We start from the raw sequence: 10,718 nt of genomic DNA, 5'->3' as shown, positions 1-10,718 counted from the left end.
CTCAACTTTTCTGATACTGGGGTTCCCATCATGCACTGGACCTTGAATAATTAATGAGGTTCATTTTTCACTGGTTTCCAGCTGTATTTACACTGTTTTATCATTGCTTTTGTTGTCAGGATTAGTAACTTGCCATTTTGTGACATTTCGAGTAAATTTTCTGCTCAAAATGACACATTCAAACACAAAAACGATCCATCAAATATTACCGTCATTGTGTATTGTCTACCAAGTATTGAGGTCTTTGCATTCACATGAGGTTTAACATCTGACATGAAGTAGTATAAATTACTTAGATAATCTAAGTAAAGCACATACTATAAATGACTGGTATAATTCAATATTATTGTTTGAGTGAAATGTAATGCAAAGGAAATTTCAACTAAATCGATATTAATCAACCTTTTACTAGCCAAGTTAAAATTACTTATTTTCTTTGTTACTTTCACTTAACTAGGTTAAGTAAAGTTTACTTAATTCCATATTCCATTAATTCCAAGTAAATTTAACTTAAAGATTTCTAATTAAAGCTACTGATAAATATGTTTAGGTTTTACTTGGCAAATCTTTGTAAATTTACTAGCATTTTCTGAGTGGAAAAAGTTGCCTAGCTTTTTTCAAGTAAATCCTACTCCAAATTTTTTTCAGTGTATCAGCCTGAGAGTTTGACTGAGAAAGCCAGGGAAAAGCAAAAGCAGGAGACGAAGTGATGAGAATAAAAAGAGCAAAGTTTATTGAATAATCTTAGTTGCATATGCATCAATGCTCAGACTTCTTCTAAATGTCAATGTATCAATTCTAAGACTTCATACAATTCCGACAGGTGTCGTCATACCAAAGCAAAAACGATGGAAAATGACAGCTTCACAACACCGTCCTGTGACGTTAAACACCTTGAATCTCTTATCCACACAATCATAAGATTAAACAACAATAGCATGCATTGCAAGAGCAAGGAAATAAAAAAGGTAATAAAAATATATAAAAACAGGAAATGAAAATTAATAATAATGATTAAAAGCTAAATCAAATGACAATCACATAAATGACTGAACATTATTATAAAATGTAATAGTATAAAAAACAAGAAAATAAAACAGATTTATGGTTGTTTTTTTGTTGTTTTTTTACAATTGCTTCAAAACTATTTCACCTGTACTCAATCAAAAAAAGCTTTCAGATCATACACACATCAATCGATAATATAAACACTATACAGATTATTCATTAGACACTATATCAAAGAAATTGAGAACACAGCATCCATAACATGTCACAGAAAAAAAAAGTTTATTGCATACAGTAAACTAATTTTGAAATTATATAAAAAGTCATCGCAATGGAGTAAAGTGAATATATTGTATAATGTACTGCAGGTATAGTATTTTATTGATTCTGTCCACAATGTTGTCTCTTTCCAAGCAACAGGAAAAATCCTCTGGACTGATGGATTCAGCCTTGACAACACTCTTGTTCTTTCTAGTCCTCATCCTCTTCCTCCTCGTCCATCTATTACATGTATTCTTTCACCTCTTCCTCTCAGATTGTTTTCATCCATTGTTCAACAGATCTGCCTTATATTTTGTACAGTTGGTTTGATCACATCATTAGAAACAAGTGTGAACAAATTTGAGTCGTTGTGTGTAAATGATGACAACTGTTTTAGTTGGTTTGACTTGCAACAAATGCAATAGTCCAATGTATTTTAGTGAGTAAGTATGTTAAGAGTTTTGCGAAAAGAGTGCATGAGATCTGCAAATAGTGTCTAACTGCCTGAACTTGTTCAGGGTTTTGAAGAAAGGAATTTATTCAACAAATTGGTTTAGGCCATTGAGAATTTGGTTCAGAGAATGGGTTTAGTGTCTTAGTAATTGTGAAAAACTGTAAAGTAACACACACGAGTTGCTTAGATCCTTCAGCAGTTGGCATATTGGTGACGTCTGAGGAGGACAGAAAACCAGAAAGACATTCAGTTTACTCGAGGTTTAGACATTCTCAAAACCCGAAGGGATTTCCTTGTTTTATCTATTATTTAGAATGGGTATAACTAAATATTTTAACTAACTGCAAAAGCTGAATAATCAATCAAAGGCTACTGATTAATCTGTGAAATAATCAACGAACAGTCGATTAATCGTTGCGATAATTTTTGATAAAATCAATTATCAAAAAAATATGTTGATGCAGAACTGCACAGCATCACACTTGGAAGTACAGCATAAGAAATCTAACTTCTTATTGTAATTTTAGGCATGCATTTTCTTTTTATGTCCGATTAGAGTAGATAAATGAGTGAAACTCTTTCCACATGGATGGCAGTGATACGGCTTCTCTCCACTGTGGATCTTCTCATGTATTCTCCGATATTCTGACCTCTTGAATCTCTTGTCACAGTGTGAACACTTGTAAGGTGTTTCAGTAGTGTGAACTGTCTGGTGCACTTTCAGAGCACCATCTGTAAAAAAACGCTTCCCACACTCGGCGCAAACATGATCCTTCACACCACTGTGTCGTTTCTGGTGTATTTTTAATGCAGTCATATTACGAAAACCCTTTCCACACAAGTAACAGACGCAAGGCCTCTCCTTTGTATGCACTTTCCGGTGGTCCCTTAGGAAATCTGGCCTAAAAAATGTTTTACTACATTGGTCACAGTTATATACTCGTTCTCTAGAATGACTAAGCAGATGTACTTTATAAACACCTGACTTTATGAAACTCTTTCCACACTGATCACATGTGTGGAGATTCTCTCCAGTGTGGATTTTCATGTGATCCTTAAGGGCTCCTTTTCGTGCGTAACTCATCCCACACCGATCACATGCGTGTGGCTTCACGCCAGTGTGGATTGACATATGTTCGTTAAGGGTTGCTTTATGTGCGAAACTCTTCCCACACTGATCACACGTGTACGGCTTCACTCCAGTGTGGCTTTTCATGTGTTCGTTAAGGTTTCCTTTATGTCTGAAACTCTTCCCACACTGAACACAAGTGTACGGCTTCTCCCCAGTGTGGATTTTCATGTGTACATTAAGGTTTCCTTTATGTGTGAAACTCTTCCCACACTGATCACATATGAATGGCTTCTCTTTAGTATGGTTTGTCATGTGTACGTTAAGGTTTCCTATTTGAGTGAAACTATTTGTAGCCTGATCATAGGTGTACAGCATCACTCCAGTGTGGATTTTCATGTGTACGTTAAGGTTTCCTTTATGCGTGAAACTCTTCCCACACTGATCACATGAATACGGCTTCTCTCCACTGTGGGTTTTTATGTGCAAGTTAAGGTTTCCTTTTTGTGCAAAACTCTTCCCACACTGATCACATGAATACGGCTTCTCTCCAGTGTGGATCCTCATGTGATCGTTAAGGTTTCCTTGATATGGGAAACTCCTCCCACATTGATCACATGAGAACGGCTTCGCTAAAGTGTGTATTTTCCTGTGCTCGTCAAGGATTTTTTGTTGTGCAAAATTCTTCCCACAGTGATCACATATATACGGCTTCTCTGCACAGTGGATTTTCCTGTGTTCGTCAAGGTTTCCCTTTATTGTGAATATCTTATCACACTGATCACATGCATACGGCTTCCCTCCTCGATGAAATTTTATGTGAAGATTAAGATTTTGCTCGCATGAAAAACTCTTTCCACACTGTGGGCAAGTGAAACTTGTTTTGTCTTCTCTGTTCAATGAGGGACTCACGGATGCTTCTTCAGTTTTGATATGATGTTTATCCCCCCCTTCAATCAGTTCTGAAACCTCCTCGTTCTCTTCTATCAGGTCTAAAATGAAAGGTCGAAAAAAAGTTTTAAAAAATGAGATTTTCAGCAAATCATTAAAAAAAAAATAAAAGTGAAATGTGAAATTAAAGGACATGAGAACCCTGACACAATATTAGATAGTCAGTACCGATACCACCAAAAGTACACAATAATCGATACCAAAGTCGATACCACGATAAAATAACAAATAAATAATAATATTTAAACATTAACTTTGGGGAGGGGGGGGGGGCATTTTTATACATATTTTTTTAAAAGAAATACAATTATCTCACCAAAATGTTTGCTCTCTTAATGTATTTATGTTTTAAGAGTTTTTTTTTTTTTTTTTTTTGCAATAGTCCGTAATAAAACAAGAATGAATAAACACATTAGAAGCAGTAGCATAAATAAATACAGTAGAATAAATTGATTTCAGGTCGGTCTAACAGAAGTATTCAAGTAAAAATAACACAGAAATTGAATAATTAAATATAAAATAACTCGGCATAGTCATAACTGAGCAAGTTAAATACAGATTAATCCTTTTCTATTGATTATTCCTATTCTTAATCCTAATATATATTATTCTTTTGTTGTTTGATTATTATTATTAATAATAATAATCCAGACATCCAATAGGAGAAAGTAGCAGGTTTTGAAGGCTGCAGTCACTAAGATCCTCACATAAACATAAAACTTCATATTAAACTATGTTATTCCCTTAACTAAGACGAGTTGATACATATCTCTCTCGTCTCAGTGCGTGCACTAAATCGCTCTGTCTTGCGGCGAAACTTTGTTAGCACTTAGCTTAGCCCAGTTCATTCAATATGGGCCAAGCAGAGAAGCTACCAAACACCTCCACGTTTTTATACAGTTACTCGCGTAGTGTAACTCGACCTAGGACGGTGACACAAAACAAAACGTTGCGCTTTTCTTGGAAGCACTTCGACTTCGGCGCAGTAATATCTTCACTAGAGGGAGCGGGGGCCGGTGAGAGGATTTTTCACGAGTGAAGATATTACTGCGCCAAGTCGAAGTGCTCACAAGCACTTGCTATGAATAGGATGACAGAAAACACGGATGCTGCGTTTCAACACGTTAAACTGGACAAAAATTAATTGCATGCGTTAACGTTGACAGCACTTGACGCTGACGCAAATATTTGCCAATACGGGCATTTTGACATAACCGTGTATGTATTTTAATGTTTATGAGTAATAGGCCGCGAAAATCTGACACTCGCGAGAGGCGGCTACGTGTGTGTGCTTTGGTTGAGCACGCACTGACTGAAGACCGTCTCTCAGAGAGCGTGCCAGTCCTTTATAGTTTAAAATCACTAGAATTTATAAATTGGCATGATATAAAACAATGTGCGCTAAAGCCTTGTATTGCACAGTCCAGCTCACAAAAATCAATGTGGATACTATGGATGTGAAGCCAGATTTTATACATGAAGGGGAGATTTTATATGTGCGTCAGATTTTTGTACAAGAAAGACTTTCGTATAGGATGCACCCGTGTTCCCTCGCTCATAGCTCTTCTGGAAGCTTCCACATCCCTCGCTCCTCGCTTGCTTGCAGTGCAATCAGAATTGAGATGTCCTTCAAGATGGTTAACTTTTTTTAGGCGTCACAGGCTGGAGGACGGAGGAGCGAGAAGCATCAATTTGAGTAATGAGAAGCACCCATAGTTGGTTGTTTGAAATGAATGTAAACAGTTCAGAAAGAAAACGCGTGTGTAATAGTATGTTGGATCCATGCAGCTCTTAAAGTGACCACAGCCTAATAAACCTACTCTCCTGTCTTTGTCCTTATTGTTCATCTAACAACAAAACTAACACTGCTCTTGACTGAATAACTTTTGTAACTTTGATTAAGGATTAATCTATATTCACTTTATACAGTGAAGACAATGCAGTGTTGTTACATTATATTACTTTATTCAATTTCTGTACCTGAAAATTGTGATGTTTCATTAGCATCTAAAAATATTGAACCACTGACCCAACGGGGCCAGCAGAAAAAAGTTAAATATGCGATATGCTATTAAATGAAAGATAATATATGATAGAGCAATAAAATGAACCGTGAAAGTAACAGAAGCTTCTACAATACATTTCAACAGGCATAATTAGGCTGAATAACTAAAAAAGCAGCCCAAATTTAAAATAAACAAATCAATTAATCAATCAATCAATTATTGACAAAGTACACACAAAAAAACAGTGTTCGAAACAGTAAACCAGTAAGTTTATAATAATTTATAATTGAATGGTCGGGTTGGGAAATGTCACATCAATCTTTGCGTAATGATGTCATGTACATAAACAGGAAGATGAAATCTTTTCAAGAGATGACAACAACTTACATAATCATCATAATACAAACAAGCAAATACAAACAAAATAAAACATTTAACACATCATAGCACTCAGGACTCTCTCTAATTTGGAAAATTGTACGACTGTACATAAGGCAAGTTCTGGCTACGCGCACTAGTGTTGGCAAAAGTACCGACTTTGGCACCAATTCGGTACTGAAATTTAAAAACTTTGACGATACCAGAATTTCCCTCTAGTATTTTGAGCACTGTTTAACAGGTTCTTAACACCTCTGATTGGCCATTGCATTCACACGCTCAACATTTATGTCTCTGATTGGCCATTGTGTTCACATGCTAAACGTATGTCTGTGATTGGCTACAATGATCAACGCTTCAAAAACATGTCTTCAGGGAGCGCTTACACAGATACACACGAGAGCGTTTGAAAGCAGGCGTCTATCAGCGGATCCGTCTATCACTGGATGTATTAGGGATCCACTGACAGACGCCTGCTTTCGAACGCTTCCGCGTGTATCTGTGTAAACACTAGGGCTGGGACAACGCGTCAACGTCAATACGTCTATCGACACGATAGAAAAAGGCGGAAGACCAAAGTTTCACGTGGAGCATTCTGAGATTTTTTTCTCCTGAATTAACGCGGAGTATGAATTGTGCTAAAAAATCAACTGCCGAGATAATCACACAACGCTTGCCGTAGGATACACGTCCACTAATGACACATCCGATTCGCAAACTAATGACTCATTTGAACCGATTCACTTTAATGAATGGTTAAAACAACTGATCTGTCCAACTCTGAACTCACGAGACGTCTGAATCGGTGTATAACAAATAGGTAACACTTTACAATAATGTTTTTTTTAAGAAAAAGGTGAGTGGCAGAGTGTATTATACGTTGTTGTTATTTTTATGTGAATGAAGAATTAAAAGATGCACTTTTTTCAGTAAGCTAGGACTATGTGTTTTCAACAAATGGTCAATTCTGTTGGTTCAGGAAGGATGCCATGACAGGCTGCTGGCTCCCACTGTCGCTGTTAATTTTTATTTATTTTTTGTTGGAAAAGCAGCACTCTCTGTGTTAGCTTAAAGCCCTCAAGTTTACATTGGTTACTGTATTCTTTCAATTGCTCTAAACAAGTATTTTGGGTGACCTTTTTATTTTTATTATTGAATGCTAGACATCAAGTTGTTATTTTCATCTGAAAGAAGAATGAAGAAATCACTTTTTTCAGTAAGCTAGGCCTATGTGTTTAAGGCTTCAAGGTTTTATTGAATGCTACCTCTGACTAAGAATGCATTACTTTGCACTTGTATAGTCTTTTATTTTGGAATTTTAAGAGCAATAAACATTCCAACGTTAAGAAATTCATGTTTTTTTTCATTCAGATATGTAAATCAACATGTATAAATTGCTATTAGTCAATTAATGGGGAGATAATCGAAATCGAATCGGACAGGGAAAAATAATCGTTAGATTAATCGATGCACCGAAAAAATAATCGACAAATTAATCGTTTAAAAAATAATCGTTTATCCCAGCCCTAGTAAACACACTAACACACATTACCAAAGCCCACCCCAAAAACACTGGATCAGACAGGTAAGATCTAACATGTGCTATAGTATGCAAAATTACCAAATAAAGAAATAATTAAAAACAGAAAATGGCTCTCTATTATCCTTACATAACTACTATTTAACAATAAACAAACAGCCAAAAAACGTCCATAACATTAACAATTTGATGTTGTCCTAAAACACATATACATCGTAAACATGCAACAAATAATAAACTCATCACGAGATCAGCACAAACACCAAGTAAATACAGAATAGTACTAGGCTGACACTCATCATCCAGGTTCATCATTACAGTGCGTCTTACAGTAAGACGTAAGACTCTAAGACGCACGTAACCTACACGCATGCAAATAATTAAAGCGCATATGTATATTGAACACACAGGAGAATATATTTATTTTATTGAATTGCAGCCTTTGTGATCTCACAATAGCACTATGCTATAGTATGGTTTTTTAAACGGTTTTAGTACATTGTGCAGCCTTAGAAAACAGTCTAATAATGCGGTTCATGGATTCTTGTCCGTCGAATACATCACTTCCGGTATTTTGTCCGTTACTCGATACAGGGAAAGTGCAATCGAGGATTTTATAAAATTGAGTACTTTGATTTAATCAAGGAATACACACAGTGATGTCTATGCTAGCGGCAATAACAAACTGTTCAAATGTAATTTGACAGCGTGTTTTATTCATATGAGATAAACTTTGCGTAGGTAACTGTAAAGTTTACCCTATTCTTCTCCCAGTTCGCCAGCCACTTACTTTCATGTATTTGGGGAGAAGTAGATGAGCTTATGTGTTGTAAATTTGACAGATCCGATTCTCTGAACTAACATGGCGGCGCCTAGCCTGGTTCTACCAGACTCTCGTACATTTCTTTTGTACAGAGAGTCTGGCCTCTCTCCATTGACAAGCTTTTAACTTCCTTGTAGGCGGGTATTCTGTTGAAGTTTAAAACTATTGGATCTGCCCAGAGTCACTCTGGATCTGCCATAACCAATCGCTAACCTTTGGTCGTGACGTAACCCTACAACTCAAACTAGCGCACGACCTCAACGTCATCATTCTCAGCCACTCCCTCTGTTTGCTGATTGGACCGCCAAAAAAATGATCGGAGAAAACCAAAGAATACACCACAATCCCAGACGTAGTACAGAAGGGAAATAAAATTGAGCTGAAGTAAGCAGGAGGGCAGAGCCAGGCTAGGCGGCGCCCATCATGTATTATAGAATTAACATGACCATTATAAAAGGTATTTAAACGACAAAACACATTCACTTACAGGTATTCGGCAATTGGAATATCAGATGTTTCAAAATCTAGTTTACAAGATTGTGAATATTTTGAATAAAAAAGGAAAAATTAAAAGCGATACACCAGTCATACAGCTCTATTGTGTCTGCGGTGTGTCACGTGACAAGCATGACGCGTCGATATGGAAATAAGATACTCAACTAGAATATTTTAAAATGATGTGTGAAATGGTTAATTAAGTTATTTCACAGCTCTTATGATTTTCTGACTGCAATCACTGAATCTGATGAACTACTTTAAGTATCATAACATTATTGAAGAATCAAAAATAAACACCAACCTATTTGTTCTTCAGTATCTTCCTCCTTTATTCTGCAGAACTCTGGATCATTCATGTTTTCAATTTTCTCTCACAAACTCTACCGTCTTCACTTATAGGCTGCTGGGAATATTCCAGCATTTACTGGTGAATCACTGTGGGAGGAGCAGAACAGCTCAAATCAAAAACAAATCACTTATCAAATTGATGCTTTTATTAATTCACACACTTAAAGCACAGTGTTTGTGTTTATCTACCGAACCATCGAAATATAAAGGTATTTAATTAGTTTTAAAACAAGTTCACATATTCTACATATATTTTGTCTGTGAGTCAATCTTATTATATTCAAGAGGCTTTTGAGCAGCTGTTAATTGTAACACTCCTTACTAAGTCTTATCAGTGAGATTATTTAACCACAGTTATAATAACTTCTATAGGGCAGTATATGTTCAATGAACCTAAATATAGTTTATGACTTCAACTAGTCATTGCATAGTCATAAAATAAAATATATATAAAAAAATCATACAATCAACTTGCTGATGTTTTTTTCTAGGGACAGAAACGCGGCTCTTTAAATACAATGAAAAGCATGACAAAGCAACATTTTTATGTTTACAATGTAAAACTTTCTCCATATTCAGACTTCCCTCTTGCGATGGATTTAAAGTAACAGCTGCTGAAAAGCCTCTTCGTGTCAGAAATAGATATTAATGTTAAAAATAACAAACAAAAGAATATACCTATTCCTATTAACTACCCTCACAAGATCATACTTTGACTTTTGATCAAGTGACATATCAGTAAATACCATTATTGCTCCAAACATGGAAACAATCATACAGATGAACATACAAAAACACACAATAATCTCTCAGGTCATAATTAATTTAACACTGGTTCATCACATCGTTGCCTGCTAGGCTATGTTTATGTCAGTCAGCAGACGGCAGAAAAGACGCACAAATAGCTCTGTAGCAGATGAAAAACTTACAGAAAATACACTGTAAAATGTTGCTATAACAAGCTGCGCGTTTTTTATATAATTGTATAAACACACGAAGCACCGTGAACTGCTTACCTTATCTCAAAAGGCTAACGCTGTGATGGCGATATTAGTGGCGACGTCTTCTTCTTGTTGTATGGCGGGTCGCAGACACCACGTGCATTACCGCCACCTATCGCCCGGGTGGACCATGGACCCAGTTTTTTAAATTTGTTCTACAAAAAAGGTATGTACATTTCTAACAGTATGAGTATACTTTGTATTATATTACCTTTGCATCAAAAAACAATAGTTAGCACTGCTGTGGGTGTTTCTAATACAGCGGCTGTGGGAGAGACGGGGTAATATTGACATCTTTCTCTCTTCTGACTGCCTTTATCAAGCTTTCTCTATTTTTGTCTTCTTTTTTAAAGTTGTGAAAACACTATTGTGGAGTTTTCT

General features: G+C 36.1%; 1 protein-coding gene across 2 annotated transcripts; it reads right to left on the bottom strand.

Moving 5' to 3' along the window:
• Nucleotides 1-710: 710 nt before the first annotated feature.
• Nucleotides 711-10,425, bottom strand: LOC307169700 (uncharacterized protein). Of its 2 annotated transcripts, none has more exons than XM_079890466.1 (3): nt 10,353-10,425; nt 9,290-9,423; nt 711-3,784 (listed from the first exon to the last, which is right to left on the bottom strand). In XM_079890466.1, exons 2-3 carry the CDS (start codon nt 9,342-9,344, stop codon nt 2,247-2,249), a joined length of 1,593 nt encoding a protein of 530 aa, XP_079746592.1. In that variant the 5' UTR covers nt 9,345-9,423; nt 10,353-10,425; the 3' UTR covers nt 711-2,246. The 2 variants fall into 2 exon arrangements, with proteins under 2 accessions (XP_079746592.1, XP_079746593.1); XM_079890467.1 differs by lacking the exon at nt 10,353-10,425 and adding an exon at nt 10,180-10,231.
• Between the last annotated feature and the right edge of the window lie 293 nt (nt 10,426-10,718).

Source organism: Squalius cephalus, assembly GCF_949319135.1.
Source record: "Squalius cephalus genome assembly, chromosome: 13".
Classification (NCBI taxonomy): Eukaryota; Metazoa; Chordata; class Actinopteri; order Cypriniformes; family Leuciscidae; genus Squalius; species Squalius cephalus.
The sequence above is the reverse complement of the archived record's forward strand: the minus strand, read 5'-3'. Positions and strand labels throughout refer to the sequence as shown.

What these genes read in the sequence shown, in the direction of transcription:
- LOC307169700 (XM_079890466.1), bottom strand. Translation starts at nt 9,344, where the DNA reads ATGAATGATCCAGAGTTCTGCAGAATAAAGGAGGAAGATACTGAAGAA. An exon ending in AGATACTGAAGAACAAATAG is followed by an intron (nt 3,785 to 9,289) that starts GTTGGTGTTTAT and finishes CTTTCATTTTAG; the next exon opens with ACCTGATAGAAGAGAACGAG.